The 20249-nt window shown below is 43.2% G+C and overlaps 1 protein-coding gene across 3 annotated transcripts; it reads left to right on the plus strand.

Moving 5' to 3' along the window:
- The first annotated feature begins 1504 nt into the window (after positions 1-1504).
- ALDH8A1 (aldehyde dehydrogenase 8 family, member A1) lies at positions 1505-12771 on the plus strand. 3 transcript variants are annotated; one of them, XM_010292601.1, is made up of 7 exons: positions 1505-1683; positions 5901-6048; positions 6437-6592; positions 8109-8258; positions 8912-9168; positions 10642-10803; positions 12270-12771. In XM_010292601.1, exons 1-7 carry the CDS (start codon positions 1546-1548, stop codon positions 12720-12722), a joined length of 1464 nt encoding a protein of 487 aa, XP_010290903.1. In that variant the 5' UTR covers positions 1505-1545; the 3' UTR covers positions 12723-12771. The 3 variants fall into 3 exon arrangements, with proteins under 3 accessions (XP_010290903.1, XP_010290906.1, XP_010290904.1); XM_010292604.1 differs by lacking the exon at positions 10642-10803; XM_010292602.1 differs by lacking the exon at positions 8109-8258 and having other exon boundaries at positions 1539-1683.
- The last annotated feature ends 7478 nt before the right edge of the window (positions 12772-20249 follow it).

Here is a 20249-nt window from a genome sequence, read left to right on the forward strand (position 1 = left end):
GAAGGTTTCAGCGCACTTGTTGGATTTCAGAGATTTGTACTGCCAAGCTCCTGTGTTGAACCTATTCCACTTGAACTTGCCTTCAAACCTTGAAAAGGTTTAGGTTGCTTTTAAGTCTGGGGACAGCTGAAGTGCTGCAGGCAGAAGAATGTGTCTTCAGTTTTAAGGCTTCAGTGAATTCCTTGCTGTTTGTAGACAAGGAAGTGTGAGATGGGATGAACCTCTGATAACCCTTCTCACACATGGTTGCATTAAGTTTTGAGACTCCGTATTCTGTGATGACAGAAAAGCAACTGCCTGCTTTCCCCGTTTGTAGCTTGGGAGAGCCAGAGGTATTGCCTAATCCAGTTAGGTTTCAACATGACTGCACTACCTTTCAGCACTAATTTGAACTCTGCCCAGAGTCGCTAGTTGGTTGATGCATAAATGATCTGTTGTTGTGTAACAAAAATATATCACCTTTATTCAATCACAATATATTTGCATGTTGATCCACAAGAAATTTGATGGCTTGGCAGTGGTCTAGGGTGCAAAAACTTTCTAAACTGCTGATTGAGATATTCACAATCTCCTGGTGACAACATACTGCTGTCCAATATGGATGTAGTGTTTTGAATATCTCTGGAGTGCAAGAACGTGGCATGCAACCTTAGAGCAATTTGATAATCAAAGTATTCTCTCTTGGAGAAAAATGGCTTTTACATAGCTCTTACTGGACAGTTTGGGTTCTTGGGAAGTTAAAGAAAAACCTAATTATATGTAACAGGCTTTATAGTAAGGGGCTTCCACTGGAATATCTATGAAGGGAAATCATGAAATCCTGTGTCTTGCTGCTTTTTTTAAAAACTGGGTTTCTGACAACATACCACAGAGTGTACCACGTAGGACTGAGCTTCTCCATTGTTTTGAATTGAAGGGCCACTCAGCTGCTTGTGGTGTATGATGTCTGGGGATATTGGTGGAAAAAAAGAGAGTTTCTTACATTTAAAACCTTCTGTTTTGGCAGAAGCATTATTTTTGGGGTTACAAGGAGAAATGTTGATGATGACAAAGTAGTGAATGTGAGCTGCAGACATGCTAGTCCAAGTGCCTTTTGTCTGTGTCTGTTGGTGGTAAGGAGCAGGTCCCTGGCTAGGTGTTTGGGTCTTGAATTATTTTGTATAGATGTTGCAAAATGTCTTCAGACTGTAGCTTGAAAAACTTGTATAGGGAGAAATTTCCCTGTCAAACCATTCTTTTTCTCCCCTTCTTCTGTACTTTATTTCCTGTAGACAGAGGGGAGCTCCTTTCTAACAACTAAGCTGATCCTGCCTCCCTGCTTCAACTCCTAGGAGAGATCCAAGTGTCACAGAAATAGTAACTTTTCCCCCTTTCCTCTTGTCTGCTGTTGTTGCCAGGGTTTTTTCCCACTCGTGAGCGAGTGGTGCAGGGAAGACAGAGAGAGAGGGGGAGGAGTTCAGACTCTCTGTGCAAATACGTACAGACCTACTAATCTAAACTGATGCCTCATAGGAGAAAAATCACAGATGAAGCAAGCGGCTAACGATGGCTCACTCAAAGGCTCTCCTAGTGCTGGAAAACTTTATAGGTGGGAAATTTGTTCCTTGTTCCTCCTACATAGACTCCTATAATCCGTCCACTGGGGATGTCTATTGCAGGGTGCCAGACAGTGGCAAAGAGGAGGTGAGTACTATCCAAATGTACAAAGAAGTGAAAATGTTAAATGCATATAACATTAATATTTTGAGTGGGAGAGGCTGGAGGTGAGAGAACAGAAAAATGATGAAGACTTTAATGCTTAAGTGAGTAAGTTCTTGATTGTATTGTACCACTGTGTAATCGATTGCTGCAGCAGTGAATACTGTTATTTTTTTACATTTTGCTGTTAGAAAGTTACAGGCTGGATCCTAGGCTGGTAAATCAACAAAGCTTCAGTAACTTCAGTGGAGCTCCTTCAGCTCCCGTGGGAGATGTCTTGTACATAAGTTAACAATAATGCTCAGACTGGCTGTAAGTATAAACAATCTGTAAGAGAAAAAAGGGTTTATTGTTCTGTAAATAAACTTAGAGGCACTGTATACATCCGTGTTCTGCCTTAGTGTCTTGATGATTTGCAGTTGTCACTTAAAAGGATTTTTGGCTTGTTGACTCTTTCCTGAAGATGGCAAAAAGCTTCCAGACCTCTCTGGTTTTGGTATTAGCCGTTGGGTGTTAAGTGGAGGTGATGAAGTGGCTGCGATGAGTGTACGTTTCCTTATGTAGCCTGTCCTGTGCATCGATGTAATGTTTCCTAGTCCTGCGCTCTCTAGTGGGATGAATGTTTCCTGGCACCTTATACGTGTTCAGGTGTGGATGGGCAATGTGACATTCACCTGGGGAGCTGCTGTTTCATTGATGCTACTTTATAAGGGACCTGCAAGTGTGTGTCCAACGTAGTGTTTCAGCTTTACCGGAGAGAGAAACGACTAGAAAAGCTTAGGTAACACAAAAGGCTTGGAAAATATTGACAAGTAGCATACAGTACTTTCAAAATTTTTTTACAAACGTATTGCTACTGTTTGTAAAAAACAAAAGCTGTTGTTCTTTTCAACAACAAAAGTGTAGCTGTTCCCTTCACTTGCGTTTCAGTGCTGTTGACATCTTTTCTCTTTTTGCTTCTCTCAGCAGAAACCTTTGCACTGTAATTTCAACTGGGTAAATATTGTACTAGATGCTGATGACCATGGGGTTAAAGAGTAACAGATTGGGTTTGCTAGAATACATCTGTGTAAGTTCATTCTAACCCTAATTATACCTGAAAAGACTTCTCTTTGATGTGCAGGTGCAAATCTTCCTGTTCATTCATTTGCAAAATCATTAAAATGAGAGAGATGTGAGAATGCCAGGACAGCCTGACAAAAGTAGGCTTCTGGCCACTCTGGAGAGATATCTCAAATACACTAAAGAGCAATGGCGTTTCGCTTTCAACTTTCTGAGGCAGTGGTTGTGCGTAGGTTCCTGTGCAGCAGGAACCCAGTTTAAACACCTGTAAAGTCAGTGAGTGCTTTACCTCCTGCCTTTAGACAACTATACAAGAAGGTTGGGCTTTGCAGAGCTGGCAACCGCTAGTCACTGATGGAATATGCTGCAGGGGAAGATGCCATCACATACTACTAAGAGGGTATCTAGAGATGTCAAAATAACCATCTAGACCCAGGTTAAACAAAGAACTTGGGATGCTGGTTTCTAGCAAGGCTCAACATCCAGTTGGATTTTTTTTTTCTTGGTTAATTTTAGTGGAAGGTTAGAAGGCAGAATGGAGACAGACAGCAAATCTGTTGCTGACCCTGGGATTTAGCACCAGGTCAGCTGCAGTGACCATTTCAGCCGATTTCTGACAAAAACACCAAATAGGTTTGGGTTTGTTTTTTTTTCCCAGGGCCTAATTTGTCCCCCAGATGTCCCCTAGATGTCTTAAATTCCAAATAGCAGCACCAAAGCAAGCTGAGCGGGTGTCCTGTATCTCTAAAAGACTGGCTGGTGAGGGCTAATTAGTCCTGGCAAATATCTCCTTAAAAAAAAAAAATAAAATCTCTCTCTAAAGAAACTTGCTCCTGTGTGTTATTCCCTGGGAAAGCAAACATCATGTCCTGAGGGCAGTTTTGGGTATCTTGCTATCAATCTTTTACGACAGGCCTGGATTGTGTGTTCTTCCTCTGTGTCTGTCTTCTGCAGAAGAGGAAAGCAGAAGGAAGTGTTTCAGACACACGAGTTCATACTTGAATTCTTACGCGTGTTTTCTTTGTGGCTTAACTTTCTTTGCTGCTCTTTGCTAGTCAAGCTAAGGAACTGTTCAACCTTTATACACTCTCTGTACCAATCTCTCTCCTTTTTTTCCGCCTACTTTTTTTTAGATCGATCTGCTGCCATTTCATTCCTTTGCTAGTTTTCTGCTGTCTGGGAAAATGCATCATCATCCTCCTCCTTCTAAACCTAACGGCGGGTTAAAAATGCAGTACCCTCAACGTCACGTCAGCCCTCTCTTGAAGCAGGCAGCACCTGGTGGAGAAGGCCGCAGAGGGGAGGGCGGACGAGAAGCAGCACCACAATGGCACCTAATGACGGAAGGGTGGAAGAACAAGTTAATTGGCAAAGGGGTACGGTTTCACAGTGGGTGCACCTTTTCAGGGTAGCGTGCCGTCCACACCTGCCTCGCTCAGGAAGCTGCGGTTCCCCTTTCCCAGGCCTGCTTTGGCCCCGGTGGCTGGCGGCCCGCTGCCCTCGGCACCTGAGCAGTAGGTTGTCGAGCTGCAGTCGGAAGAGTAGAGTCTAAGTTTCTCAGCTTGGCCAGTGACCCGTGTGGCCTTTGCGCCTTAGTTTATTTTCTACCTTGGCCTCCGTACCGGTATCGTTCTGGGCCTCCAACTCTGGCCCTTATTTTTAGGGAGACCATAAATTCTGATGTGCATGGCGGGGGGGGCAGGGGGGGAGGTTTTTCGCCTGCTTAAACATTCGTGCCCTCCTTAGTAAAACATCGTCGGAGTGTCTATAAATGATTTTGTGGTGGTTTTTATAACACCCATCACTTGGTCTGGAGGAACAACTTTGGAACTCAGTTTTGTGGAATTGGTGGAAAGGAGCCTTCAGTGACTGCATGGGAACCAGCAATATGGCCGTACTAGGAGAGGTCAGGATGATCTGATTAATTTTACATCAGCATCCTCCTAGTTATTGACTTCGGCAGACTTCCAAAAGCTGAAGAAGCTTATGAGCAAGAACTATGGGAAACCAGCTAAGACAGCTTTGGCTAAAAGCCCACCTTAATGCATAAATTAGACACTGGAAGCAATAAAGAAGTGATACATGGGAAGAAAAAAATTGGGAAATAGGGCAGTTAATTAAAATACGGAAGGATGTTAGTAACCATCTTTAGTAATCTGAGAGACTGGTAAACATCAAGAAGGAACTGCTTATAAATTAATAGATGCAGGTATCTTCCATTTAGGAGCCCAGAGGAAATGCCTAATGGAAGAGAAAGCTTTCTGGTGAATTTTAATTCTTTGAAGCCTAGTCTGCTTCAGAAAAGTGCTGGTAATCCACCACTATTCAGAAAGGTCAGACTGAAGGACCATGCAGCGGTTACATACATCTCAGGCGAAATACTGACAAGACTGGTGTGCATCCATATAAATGCATATAATAATCTTTCATATATGTAGACTTCATTAGGTATCTGATGAGAGAACTGACTAAACACCAAGAGTTTAGAAAGAAGCTTTTGTTTTGTGTTGGGTTTTTTGGGCTACCCCCGCCCCGTGAGGGCATTAATGAGTTTCTGGCTGTGATCAGGTAAGATTAACAACTTTCTCTGAATGTCTATTCTCAGTCCTTGCTTGAACCGGCTGGAGGAAAGGGAAGGGGAAATCAAATGCTAGCAAAACAGTGTGTTCCTTCCCCAGCCCATTACTTTATCACTGCCTGGTGTGGCTGAAGTCCCATGTTGAAAGGACTGTGGACGTTTAGACTGAGGCTGCATTTGCTTTGGGAGATTCTTGCACTTTCCCTCATGAGGAACAAGATTCTGCATGAGTTCAGACAGCGGCACTTGCTGGTGCCAGTTGACCAGCCAGGCATTTCCTTTAGGCCCACAAGTTGCTGAAATTTAGAGAAAAGGAAGAGGTACGGTGACAGTTTCTTTTCTAGATACTCTATTTCAATAACACTTCTTGGGTTATGGGATAGTGTCCTGAGAAGCGGAAAATGGAGAAGCTATCAATAGTCACAACTCTGAAGAGATGTAGTCTTCCCAACAATGTGATCTGGATTATTAGCCTCTCAAATATGAATTCATCTGCTGATTTTTTGAAATTCTTTCTAAGGCCTTTCATTAACATTCACTATCCCTCTTTTGCTTTTTTTAGGTGGAAGCTGCTGTCAAAGCTGCCAAAGCTGCCTTCCCATTTTGGTCCTCAAAAAGTCCATTTGAAAGATCTCAGATCCTGAACAAATTGGCAGACCTGATTGAACATGACCTGGAAGCATTTGCACAGGCAGAGTCAAAGGATCAGGGTAAAAATTGGAACTGTTGATCTCAAATATACTATGTCTTGTTGAATATTGAAATGGAGGATATGGTCCAAATTTTTAGTATGGTATGAACTGTTGGAGCAAATTAGAGTTGATGTGCATGATCTTTGCAGAAGTCACTGATTTTGGATTCCCGTGGCATTCTTGCTTTTCAGAATTGCTGACTTTGACTTCAGTTGTTAGATATTTGGAACGCGCTACTGCAGGGAAGCTGTTGTCACTGACTGTGGTTGCACCGTGCCAGGGATTACTTGGGTGCAAGACAAAAAATATTTCCCCAAAAACATGCAAATCAGCTTTCAGAGCAGAGTTTGAAGCACTGTTTCTGCCCATGATAACACAGCAGCGTGCTTGTTTTGTTTCATTTCAGGAAAAACTATTACGTTTGCTAGAACAGTGGACATCCCGCGGGCCGTGTACAACTTCCGATTCTTTGCCTCTTCCATCCTTCATCACACGACAGAGTGCACCGAGATGGCAACCATGGGCTGCGTACATTACACCTCGAGGGCACCAGTGGGAGTTGGTATGGTGCTCCTGAAACACTGAAAAGCTTGGCAGATAATCTGCCTCAGCAGTGGCTCGACACAGAAAGAGGATTTTTCAAAAACATTTATTGTGTCTGGATCCTGTGCTAAAGCATGAGCAACTTTATGTAAAATCATTTATGTTACTTCATGGTAAAAAGAATGCTTACATGCCTTAAAAAGCATCTGTTTTAAACAGGGAGCTTATAAGATAGATGGGGACAGACTTTTTGTCAGGGCCTGTTGTGATAGGACAAGGGGTAATGGTTTTAAACTAAAAGAGGGCAGATTCAGACTAGATAGAAGGAAGAAATTTTTCACCATGAGAGTGGTGAAACCCTGACCCAGGTTGCCCAGAGAGGTGGTAGATGCCCCATCCCTGGAAACATTCCAGGTCAGGTTGGACGGGGCTCTGAGCAACCTGATCTAGTTGAAGATGTCCCTGCTCATGGCAAATGGGTTGGACTAGATGACCTTTAAAGGTCCCTTCCAACCCAAACTGTTCTATGGTTCTATGATTTCAGCCTGTGACTGGGATGCACGCAGGTGGCTAAATGGCTTTTAGCTGGGGAATTGCTGAACTTGGCCACTAGATGCTGCAAACTGCTTCGGAAATTAAAGTGTCTGTGCTGAGCCGACGAGTAATGGAATCATAATGATTCCATAATTAGGTGTTTTATCTAAATACATATGAATGTTCCACATTCACACTTGAATTATTTAAATATAAAATTGCTAACCTAGAGGACCTACTTAAGTTTTGTGAGCAGTGTAGGACATGAATACTTCTGGTAAAATTACTCTCATAAGGAAAAATCACTCACTGCATCTGCTCCATCAAACAGCAAGAAATTCTGTGGCTTTTGTGAGCAATCACAGCTAACAATTACAGATTGTTTTTCACTATCTCCTATATACATATAAGGTGAAAGTATTCCTAAAGGCAATTACTGAAAAATTCTGTTCATTCAGCAATTTATGGAAACAGTGCTTTGTACACTGATAAACTCATAAGTTGGGCTAAAATTCATCAGGAAAATATGCACTGTATGTTATGCATGCTCTTTTTTGTATTGAAACTGGGGTTGGGGGGGAAAGCAAGACAAAGCAAGAGTGATCTGAGCTAACACACTTTACCTTAACTTGCTGTTGGCTAATACAGAATGTTACCACAGACCAGTTGATGTACGTAGTTTTCATGGCTAACCTTGCATTAATATTCCTAGAAAACACTGAAAAGCTGCTGTGAATAAAAGATTCTGCCCTGGAGAAGCAGCAAAGCTTTGATTCAGAGAGTTTGGCTGGTCACGTTTGGGATCCTTTGCACAAATCATATAAAATTATCTGCCTCTGAGAAATGTTTCTAGCTGCAAATTTGTAGTACAATCGTCTGGAAATAAAAGCCACAGCCAAATTCCTTTCATAAATCTGAACTGGTGTATAACTGCTTAAGGTTAGATAACAGAGTTTTGTCTCTCAGCAGACTGAACTGTCTTTTGTGTTTTTGCTTTGTAGCTGGTTTAATCAGTCCCTGGAATTTGCCACTGTATTTGTTGACCTGGAAAATAGCTCCTGCCATTGCATGTGGAAATACGGTGGTTGCCAAGCCAAGTGAGATGACATCTGTCACAGCTTGGATGATGTGCAAACTCTTGGAGAAAGCAGGTAAGTCCCGTAGTGTGCTAGGGAGAGGGAATGGGGTGGGAATGCTTGACTGTGCACTGATTTTTTGTTGTAGAAATCAGACAGTGCTCAAAGAATTTGGGAAAGACTGTTTGCTGTAGCTGAATGTTGCACTGGAGAATAAAAATCTCTCCCTGTCCTCATACTACCCCATCTCCCCACCCCAATTGTTGCTCAGTTTTTGCCACTACCTTCTCATAAAAGTCTTCCTGTGCCTCCTTTACCCCTCCTACACTCCGCTTAAGGGTGTCGTAAGTCTGTGGTGCCAGCCAAGGGACCACGAGGGTGTAAGAGAGTGAGAATCCGCTCTCAGTGGCTGCGTTGTGGCTGTATTTGGTGCACTGTTAAGAAAAACTAGGAGGACAACTGCTGCTTCTCTGAATGAATGAAAACTGAGTGTCTGATGGTGGATGTCAGGCAAGCTTCACTGATCAGTGGAATTGGTTTTATCTTTTAACCTGTGACTCCCAGAGTTATGAAACGTCATGCATTTCAGCTACTATATGAGTTAACGGTCAGTCTTTGCCACCTTAGAGCTACTGGCAATTTTCTAACTTCACAGACAAAACACAGTGAAGTGAAACCCGCAGAGCAAGGGAAAGGGTACGATGACTGTGTGCCTTTCTTCCCATCAGGAGTACCGCACGGGGTGGTGAATGTGGTCTTTGGAACGGGCCCCAAGGCAGGAGAAGCCCTCGTCTGCCATCCCGACGTGCCTCTGATCTCCTTCACGGGAAGCACGCTGACAGCCCAGCGGATCACAGAGAAAAGTGCTCCACACTGCAAACGGCTTTCGCTGGAACTGGGAGGGAAAAACCCCGCTATCATCTTTGACGATGCCGACTTGACCCAGTGCATCCCCACGACCCTGAGGTCCAGCTTTGCCAACCAGGTACCTTCCGAGCTCGGTAACGTATAAAACCTGTTTGCAGCAGGAGGTGTGCATGTGCCTGAAGCGGTGTGTGTGTGCGCATGTGCACGTACCTTTGGATCCAAATCCTGAATTTTCAAGGTCTGTTTCAAGATGCTGGCTCATAGGCAAACTGCAAATAAAAAAAATATGAAAAGATTTTCGTTATTCCTGTGGTGGTTTGACCCTGGCTGGACGCCAGGTGCCCCGCAAAGGCTGCTCTATCACTCTCCTTCTCAGCGGGACAGGGGAGAGACAGTATAATGAGCCACTTGTGGGTTGAGGTAAGGACAGTGAGAGATCACTCACCAAGTACCGTCACAGGCAAAACAGACTCGACTTGGGGAAAAATTGATTTAATTTATTACCAATCAAATCAGAGTAGAGCTGCTCCAGCGTGGGCTTCCCATGGGGTCACAGCTTCCTTTGGGCATCCACCTGCTCCAGCGTGGAGCTCCATGGGCTGCAGAGAACAGCTGGCCTCACCATGGTCTTCACCAAGGGCTGCCGGGGAATCTCTGCTCCAGCGACTGGAGCATCTCCTGCCCCTTCTTCTTCACTGACCTGGGAGTCTGCAGAGCTGTTGCTTTCACATATTCTCACTTCTCTCTCCAGCTGCTGTTGAGCAGCAGGTTGTTCCCCCTTCTTAACTCTGGTCTCCCAGCGGCGCTACTACCGTCGCTGATGGGCTCGGCCTTGGCCAGCGGTGGGTCCATCTTGGAGCCGGCTGGGCCTGGCTCCGCTGGACACAGGGGAAGCTTCTGGCAGCTTCTCACAGAAGCCACCCCTGCAGCTGCCCCGCTACCAAAACTTTGCCATGCAAACCCAATACAATTCCACAAGCAGGGAAACAAAATAATAAAGGGCTCTTCCTAGTACTCTCCATCAGAAAATAGCAAGGTGTCATTATCCCTCTCAAAATAGGTAATATTGCTTATCCTTCCAGAAAACAGCTGTTTTAAATCCCACCCTGCAAGTAAGTGGGAAGCTTACTGATTTTCTGGAATTAAATTAGGAGTCTCCCCCCAAAATTCTATCAACCTTCCTCTTCCCTCATCACCACCCTTAGGAGAGATCACCAAAGCCATGAAACTGTATCAGGGCAGATGTTCAGAAAAATATCTGGGTACTAGAAAGAGTTTATCAGGAAATGAAGACAGATCATTCAGAACTGAAAATCACATTTCCTATGGAAAATGTTGGAGAAGACAACATGTAATCAATGAAAAATCAAATTTAGTTGCATTAGTAAGTGACTGTACAATCCTGTTATTTTTATTTTGTCTTTTTCTTCTTTTTTTCATCTGGGAAAAATGCTGCTTTGCAGTGTTGGTGAATGTAGTTTGCATTCCTGAGGACGCAGGGACGCAAGTTTCATTCTGGGTTGTGACTCTTCATACGCAATAGTACAATGTAATGGGAACTAATATTATTGTTTTTGTTTCTTTTTGGTAGGGTGAGATCTGTCTCTGCACCTCCAGGATCTTTGTTCAGAGGGGCATATACAGTGAGTTTTTGAAGAGGTTTGTGGCGGAGGCTAAGAAGTGGAAGGTTGGGAACCCCTCAGATCCTACAGTCAACGTGGGAGCACTAATAAGTAAAGAGCATCTAGAAAAGGTGATATTACATGGAGTTTACCTGATCTCATCTCATCTGTTAGAGGCCTATAAAAGGTGATTTCAGAGGTGTATGGAAAGGACCATGGCCTCTCCCAGATTAGCTTTGAGGGGTGATGGTTCAAAGCCATTCTAAGGTATCTTTTTCATAAGGTTTCAGTTGCCTGTGGCCTGGTATCATGTGATTAATCCAGAAGAATCAACTCCATGGGGAAAATAATTTAAAATGACAAATAATATTTTTTTCCCATTTGAAGTGAAATAATTCAAAATGTGTAAATTTAAATCCTGAATTTATACTAACCAATCTTACAGTTCAGCAACATTTTAATTGATTTTAATATTGCATTTGCTGACATCACTTATTTGCATGATAAGATAGTTAACAAGGTAAGAGTTTTATTTTTATATCACTCTTTGTCAAATTCTGGGGAGTACAAGACAGTTTCCTAGGACTGCTTGCAGTAATTTGGAGTTGCATATGGGTAGAGGGAAGCTGATATGGTGCACAGTTAAACATAGTCTGCTTTAGTGGCTTATATGAAACGAATTTTTATGGTGTCAGACAGAGTTCAGGAGAGCAGATGCTCACATCCCAAAACCATCTGACACAATCAGTGTAAGCAAGAAGCAGACCGAAAACTGCAGAGAGAGAGAAGGACAAACCTTTGTCATGCTTCCTGATGCCTCAGCAGGTTCTCCAGGCCTGCGCAGAAGTAGAGTGGCAGAAACACCCACTTCACAAGTCTCGATCTGTGGCACCACAGAGGACTTCTGAGACCTACCAAGGCGGTTAAAAGAAGAAAAAGAGAAATAAGCCTGGGTGTATCTCTGTGGTGTTTCTATAGGGAGAGAAACCAGGCAGCGATTTCAGAACAGCAGAAGTAGATCAATAGCATGTCCTATGTGTTCAAGATAGCATATGGTAGCAGCAGCCATGGAAACAGCTTTATTTATTGATGAGATTTTCTATAGCATTTGTGGCTTCATCATCCTAGTGGCATGTAAACATTTAACAAGTCTGCCTGTGAGGTAGGAAAATGTTACTGATCCCTTTGAGTAAATGAGTGAACCATGGCTTGGAATACGTGGCAAACTCCAGGAACAAGGAAGGGAGGCTCTGGGACCACTTGTGTTTTCACCAAGGACCCTACCCTTTTGAGAGTGCTTAGTGAGAAAGGCCAGCAGTGTTGCCTGCTAGGCTAGTAACTGTTTGGGAGAGAAAAAGAGAGAGAGAGAGAGAGAGAGAGAGAAATCATTTTACATCAAGAAATACCCAGCCTTACTTTTCTGGAAGTATAACAACCAAAAAGCTAGGGAATGACCGCTGTTGTTAGGAAGGAAGTAAAGGCAACATGATCTGGTTGGAGATATTCAGGGGTTCCTGTTGATATGCCCAGACTAGAGAGGTGGACCCTCAGGATTTGAATGTCCTTTAGCAGTGTTGTTTTCCTGCTGCTTCCCCAGGTAAGGAGCTATGTGAAGAAAGCCCAAGCTGAAGGAGCCAGAGTCCTCTGCGGAGAGGGAGTGGATTCCTTGGCTCTCCCAACTGGCAACAAGAAAGGCTATTTCATGTTGCCCACGGTTATTGCTGAAGTCAAAGATGAATCTTGTTGTATGCAAGAAGAGATCTTTGGTCCTGTGACATGTGTGGTAGCATTTGATACAGAAGAAGAAGTGATTGAAAGAGCCAACAGTGTGAAATATGGCTTGGCAGCCACTGTGTGGTCCAGCAATGTGGGACGTGTTCATCGGGTGGCACGAAGACTGCAGTCTGGGTTGGTGTGGACCAACTGCTGGCTTGTTAGAGATCTGAACTTGCCATTTGGTGGGATGAAAGCCTCAGGCGTAGGAAGGGAGGGAGCAAAGGATTCCTATGAGTTCTTCACTGAGGTCAAAACCATCACAATAAAGCACTGACATATGTCAATGGAAGTATTTTAGGGTAAAATAAATGACAGTAATTTGTGTTACCGTAAGTGGCCTTCTGGAACACAGGATGCTATTGCGGCCATCTTCTTCTTGAACTTTGGTCAAGTAACATCAATGACAGCTGAAAACAGTCATCCCAAATGCTGATGTTGAATTTAATCTTAAATGAGAACATCAGCACAGACTCCCCAATCAACTCAGCACAAGCCAGTTGACTTGCTTATCTTATGGATCCTAAAGCTTTTTAAATTTTTAAATTCCCATCTCAAAATTCTGTCCCTCTGAGGCAGATTGGAGAAAGGATGATATATGACTGTACCTGTGGTTGGTGAATTACCTTGAGGGATGAAGTGGCAAGCACGTTGTGAGGCTGATATTGTAATGGGAATCAGCCTGTTCCCACTATAAGCAGTATGTTCCATGTACCAATCCATATGGCACTTCACTGATATCAGACAAGGACTAATGCTGCGGCACACTAAATGCCTAAGGCAGTCCCTTTAATCTAGTAAGCGGTATTCGGCCATGGGGTCATGAAATTCTCATGATACAACGAGATAATAAACATTTTAATTATAACCTGTTTTATGGTACGTGGCTGAATCATCCTAAGACTTGTTCTCTAACTGTTTTAAAATTACAGCCTTTTGTCACCTCTAGACCTCAGTGACGGTGTTTTTCACATCCCTGTACAAAGATTTGCCTGCATCAGACGGTGTCATTCTTCATTAATAAAGACTGGAAGTGACTCCTAAGAGAACTGATGGAAATGTTTGTCACCAAAATGTAAAACCACTGGCAACTTTCTCTCATTAATTTACAGAGCTTTTTTTTTTTTTTTAATTTGGGTATCTCACAAACTTGTTCACATTCCACAAAAGAGAAAAAGCACTTTGCTTAGTAAAAATAAAAATGCCAACAGGGTGTTTTAAATTATGTCTGCAGAAAGGCAGTCTTTTCACTCTCTTTAAATGCTTTTTGGTGAGAGGAGTCACTGGAATAAATAGCGGTGGTGATGTCCCCACCTTGCGTGAGTCATGCCAGGGACTGCTCTAGAGGTCTTAGAGTGGGCGGTAGATCCCACCTCTCCCCTTCCATATGTCACTCCAGAGTGAGTCTCTGTGTGTGTCCTGAGTTGGCTGAAAAGCTGATTTTCTCTTTCAGAATACGTTTTGAAAATAACTTTTGTACCCCAGAGCTGAGGCCCGAGTGTGTGATGAACCTTGAAACCTCTGGATCAACCCAGTTGCAGGGCAGACCTACCAGGCGGGCTGGCAACCCGGTCATCTGATGGATTTGGAACAAGTAGCCCCAGCTGGAGATGAGTTAAGGAAATACATAAAAATTATAGGCTTAGTGAATTGATGTATTCTGAAGAAGCACAAACACTTTATTTTAAAACTCTGCCTAGGTCTACTCATGACCATGTGGTGGCAGCAGAACACCTGCGTTGGTTTTTTTGTCCTCAAGTCTCTCATTTTGCTGGGAGGGGAACGAACACCTATATCAGTGCATGTTTCATTCTGCCAGTTTCTCCCCCCCCTCCCCAGTCCTGTTTGGAAGAGCAAAAGAACCTAAAAGCTGTGAAACTCTTCACCAGTTTGGGGGGCAGGCATTTTCAGCAACAGCAGATGGAATATTACACAATTAGTAGATTTGGATAGGTTCCTTCCCCCACCTGGATCTGGTCTAGGTTCAGTTTTAATGAGCTGAATTTTCTTTCAGGTGTTGATTTTGGCTTGGTGTTAGATGTGATGGGAGATTTCTGTATATATTTCATGTACAGGAGATAAAAGCCTGTATGTCATCTATGTGTTTCTGGCCCAAGATATCCGAGGTATTTTATAGAGAGGTGGAGTAGTAGGTGGGGAGGGGATGGAGCTCTGCCGGACCCCCAGATGAGGGGTATAGAGATGGCGACTCCATGCCCAGCATGGCTCCGAGGGTTTCTCAGAGGTGAACTCCTTCCTTCTCCAGTTAAAGTGCAGTTGAAGGGCTTTGCTTATCGTGCTATTTCTTGCCCTTTTAGATGATTAGAGATTCATGGATGTATATATACACGGGTGGCTGTGTGGGTGTTACCTAGTGGGGAGATTTCTTCCCCTGCCTGCAGTAATGGGTAATTCTTAGGTTTCACCTGCCCACCTCCAGCCTCAGGTCCCAGCCCACAGAGAGCTGCTGGTGCTCGTGGCTGTGAAGCAGGCGACATGAGAGAGGTTACCTGCTTGTACCATGGGCTGTCTGTGGGGACACTGAATTCTCCTACATACCAAGTGCTATCAACTTCCCCATATTTCCTTTATTCAGACATAGCCATGTGTGTGGATAACTGTCACCTTACAGATGAAGTAGTCGAAGAACTTTTTCCTGCAGACGACAAAGGTGCCTGTTGCAGCTGCTTTGTTTCTGCGTTTTCTGCTCTCGGTCCCCGTGCGCAGAGAAGAGGATATCCTGGAGGAGAAGGCAGGCTGATCCAGGGCCTCAGGCCGACGGCTCTCACAGAGCGCTCTGGCTATGCGACCTGGAATTTTCCAACCCGGCAGCAAAGCTTTTTTTTTTGTAGACTGCCCTGGCTTGCGCATGAAATCATGTGGCCGTTGTGAGGATTTGTTTAATTACTGTTACGTAAAACCTGAAGAGTTGCTCCATCTGTTAATTCTTACAGATGGAGCGAGTACAGTTCTGTTTAACACCAGAAGATTATCTCACTGGTGTGAGATGATTACTTTACTTGGGTAGGTAGTAATATATTTGCCATACTTTACAGCTCTCAGTTAGCATAGGGTTATTTTTGTTCTGTTTCGGACCCTTTCTTAGCATGTTTGTATCTGTCTCCAGCTATTGTCTAATGCTTAAAAGCAGCTTTGCTTGGGGAGACTCTGTGGAGAGGAGACACATCACTTCTAATGTTTATATTCAAATCAAGCTACGTCCCTGTTCCAACAGTGTTTGTAACTTAGGCAAAACAAGAAGTATTTGTAAAACTCTCAGGGATGAAAACTGTTTGGGTCAAAGACAGTTTCATGCCAAACAACTTAAATGTGCAGAACTAGAATGTAAGCTAGGCTAGTTTTAAAACCTTAGCTTTGGATTTCCGAACTTCAGAAAGCTATATCTTAAAATTCAGCTTCACAGGTAAAGTCAGATCTCTTATCCATAAGACCTTCCTCGTACAACAACAACAAAAACTAAAAAGAGAAAAAGTGTGGTGGGATCCTGAGGGAACTGTGAGGATTTTCCTGTCAGGCTTGTCCTCAGGACTGAGATACAAGTTTTTGCTCAGTCGGGAAGGATGTTTGCTCAACACTTGTTTCAGCTCTAGAAGGGATGCCATCTGAAGTGTCCAAGTATTTGACTTCAAGCTTCTTATTAAGCCTATGGATTTTCTGTGTGGTGAGAGAGTGAAAAATGAAAACTGGATGAAATTTTCCTAGGCTGGAGGAAGACCTGGGTCCCACTCCTCACCCGAGTTAGTAGCTAAGTATGCTGTAGAAAGGTAAATGTAATGAATAGATGAGACTCAGAACAGCTGCAGGAAATCCTGGCCACTGGGACCTTTTCTTCATTGACTTCTGTTCCCCTCCTTTCTGAGCATTTGGTTTTGCACCTGGAGGGTGATGCTTGTACTTAGGGTGCCTCAATGCCCCAGCTTTGTTGTTCTAGAAGGTATAAAGTCCCTATTGGCAACACTTGTACTCTAGGTGAAGAGTGGTGTATAATGAGAAAAAGAGGGAAGTATTATAATATATACACGTAATCCCTGCAGTATTATAAACTGGGTAAACTGGATGCATTTTAATGTAGCTGAAAGCTAATTATGCATCCAGAAACTGTATGTGTATGGTGCTGCCTTCCGAAAAGGAGCAGTTGAAAAAGATTTGGAAATCATGAGCGAAAGCACAATCAGTGTGAGAATACCAGCTCAGCCAGACCAGCCCAACAGAGCAGAACTCAGCATGAGCTCTGCTACATCACTGCAATTAATGAGGGAGCCAGCATGATCCCAGAGAGTATAAGCAGAAGTGAAAGCAGAATTTAGAGTATTTCAGAGTGTAAGCAGAATTTGAAATGACAAATAATCTTTACCTTTGTACATGGTATTACTGTCGTGTTGTGCATCTATTTCTGATCTCTTTTAAAGGATGTGGAGGGAGGAAAATTATTCCGAATTTTGAAAAAAGTCCTTCTAGTATGGGACTTAGACCTTGAACAAAGGATGTTGTGACATCCTTTGGCTTCAGAGACACCTGCTTTACTAAGACAACTGGTGTGTGTGTACGTGTGTGTGTGTTCAGATGCAGGGAATAAATTACAGGAGTCAGTGATGAGTCCAGGGGGGCAGATGCACACTACTGGGCTGGTATTTCAAAGAGCAAGTTTTGTCTTCTGAAGCATGGGAGGTGGTGGAGCACACCTCACAGATGTCCTCTCTGTTGGATGATGAGTTAACCATGGCACAACCTGGTTTATGGTGTTTCCCTTTAGCACCAGGTATCCTCAGTCATTTCTTAGGAAATGCAAATGCTCCCACAGAAGGGAGCACAAGTGTCCTGAACGGGCTACGGCCTGTGGTTTAAAGCCTGCTGTTTATGTAAAGGGGGAGATGTGGAGTTGTGACCCGTCAGGTGGATCAGGCCAAGGTTCCTCACCTGGTTGTGGCCACTCAGTCTTTGTCCTGGGCTTTGGGAAGATGTGCTGGACCTCGCAGCTCAGCTCAGGTGAGGGCAGGGATGCCTGGTCCAAGGAGCCCGCTGGGGCACGAGTCGGAGAGAGACGGATGCTAAACCGCAGTGGAGACCGAGGCGTAAGGAGCCATGCACCTGCGCCGTAGGTATGGAGGACCTTTGCACAGTTGTGCGTGAGGTGAGATAAGAGCATTTCCCTGTGTATGAGGGGTGTCGTGGATTGGTCAGAAATGGTAATGGTGGGGCCTGTATAAGTCCCCAAAAGAGCAAAAGTCATCTTTGAGAGCAATGCTAATGAGAGCTATCTCCCAGTTTCAGAGAAATGGAAGTAATTATAGACCGTTTATTGCGGAGAAGTAAGGACACATATTCATTCACAGGGTGCTAAACTTGCCCAATTAACTCTGAGCTCCTGAAATAATAATGAAAAGATTATGCTGCCATTTTAGTAATTGAATTTTCTCCTCCTTCGGGAATAGTGCACATTAAAGTGAGGATTTACCCTCGGTTGCAGAGAGATTTCTTGCTTTTCTTCAAGTTTGGCTGATCCAACACAAAAGTCAGGCAAAAGTCACATTTTCCGCAGCTGTTAAATACCATTTTCAAGGGTTGATTTTTTTTTTTTAAAAGGAACATTTTCCAATCTTGCCTTAATTTTTTAAAATGGATTTGTTTACACTTACTTGGCTTGAGTGAACTAACTGTGTTTACCTGCTGAAAATGCAAGCATTTGTCTTCAGGAGGGGAATGCCAAAATGTTTGTTGGTGGAAATAGCAGAATGTCAGTCTGGGATTCTATTTGGGATTTTTGTGCTAAAATATCCATGTTTTCACATGAATACTTGTTAGCTGAAAACAGAAAATTTCAATCCTTCTTAATGGCTGTATTTCGGTCACCATTTTCCAAGGAGACACTGGAGCCAGTTTTCCATGTAGAGGACATCGAGTAGCTATGATAAGATAGTCTTAGGAGTTGGATTAGGAAATTACCTCCTTCCTATGCTGTTTTGCTCCCAGAACTGCACTAAGGTTTTTGAGGATGGAAACAATACTTTTGTAGCCCATAATTATATTCCTACAGTTAATAATTTTTTTGTCAGAGCTGTCAGTTTTGCCTCTTCAAATGCATCAGTTTTGCCTCTGATCATCAAATGTGTCTCTGGCTTTGAGTCATATGGGACAGGGGTGAAAATCAGCATCCAGCAACAGCCACGTGCACGAGAGTTTGCGATTTGAAGAGAAATTTGCTGCTACAGCACTGTGAGATCCTTCAAATCAGTTGACCTCTGCAAAGAGCTTCAGGCTGCTTCCTCTGTTGGTGATACGTTTTCAAACCTTTGCTTTGTGTTAAATGCATGTATGTGCATAGCAATTCAGATACGTAGTTTCCGTACTGCTCCAGTAAGGGCAAGGTGAGCTATTGATCCACGTACTTCCAAAGAAAATACCACTCTGGTCTGAGACCTTACCTTCCTGTTCAGTTTCTTTCCATGAGCAGCCTAAAAGAAAAACAGTTTTTCAGATTCCCGAGCTCATTATAGCACAACCTGATATTCGTAGTGCTTAACACCATAGACTCATCTAAATAATAAAATTCCCTTATTTTAAGAACAAGGGTCCAGGGAGGTCATGTTCCTCTCAGCTGATACAAACTAATGTCTACTTTTGATCATCAGCTGATGGTTTGGTCCTGGTTTTGCTGTCATCCTGCCTAAGACTCACTTTTCCTCCCAAGGTCTGATCAATACCACTTTTCCCCTCTGGGGTTAGAACATTGTTTACCAAAGCACCTCGTGCTTCTCCACCTGAGAGATGTGGCTTTTCACCGCTGGGGCAGGAAAGTCATTCCTGCAGTCATTCTTCCTGAGGTTTGGCTGGGTTATTGCAGTTTATGGAGTTTGGAGGTGAAGATGATAATGTTCTGTCCAAGGACAAAATTCAGCAAGAGGTGCATTTCTGTCTGATTTTTAAATATGCTTAATCATTCTTTCCTTGCTAATTAATATTTGGAAATGAGCTTTCATGCACTCAGATTCACTTGTTTTGCTCCTAGATACCATTTCTCACTAGTGTTAGTCAGTGATATGAATTATTTAATGGACATACTGTGCTTCAGAAACAACATTTTTAGCTGGGCTGCTAGGTACTTGAACAGACTCAGAAAAAAATCGCTTTTTTAGGAAGCTGTCAGAAATCTCGTGTTTTAAACATCAAAACTGAGAGCCCTGAATGTTGAAGAAAATGTCATAGTCTTCTAGCAATATTTACTCTAATGTCCCATTTGAGTTGCCTGTCAAAAATAGGTAGTGAAATCACATTTCTGACTGAGATACAGCTTGGAAGTACCAGTATCTAAACAATCCCTGGGGCTCCAAATAAAACTTTGATGAATAATCCTATGATTGGACGATTTTTCTAGCATACATTTTCTGTGCAACATCAATCTGTTTTTTATGTTTTTTAAACCAGAAAAGATGGATTCTGGTCATCTGCTCTTAGCACTTCATTCAGAGGTCTTTCCATCTTCAAAGCAGTATATGAACTTTATCTAATTAAGCCTCTTTGCACATCTTACATCTGGAAGTGTGAAGCATTTTTCATTTTGCTGCTGAGGCAATTTATGGGCAGAATATACTCTAATACCTGCAAGCTATTTTCTTCAAAGGGAGTTGAGGGTGTTTTTTTCCTGTGCAGTCATATCCTGAAGGGCTTGAATAACCTTGCCAGAGAAGAAAGTCGCTTTGGAGGTAGAAAGTTCCTAGCTGAAATGTTCTTACTTATTCCTTTCTTTGGTTGTAATGTGGTTTATGTGGTCTCCAAGCTCCCTGGA

This window comes from Phaethon lepturus, unplaced genomic scaffold (genome assembly GCF_000687285.1).
Source record: "Phaethon lepturus isolate BGI_N335 unplaced genomic scaffold, ASM68728v1 scaffold4318, whole genome shotgun sequence".
Taxonomy (NCBI): domain Eukaryota; kingdom Metazoa; phylum Chordata; class Aves; order Phaethontiformes; family Phaethontidae; genus Phaethon; species Phaethon lepturus.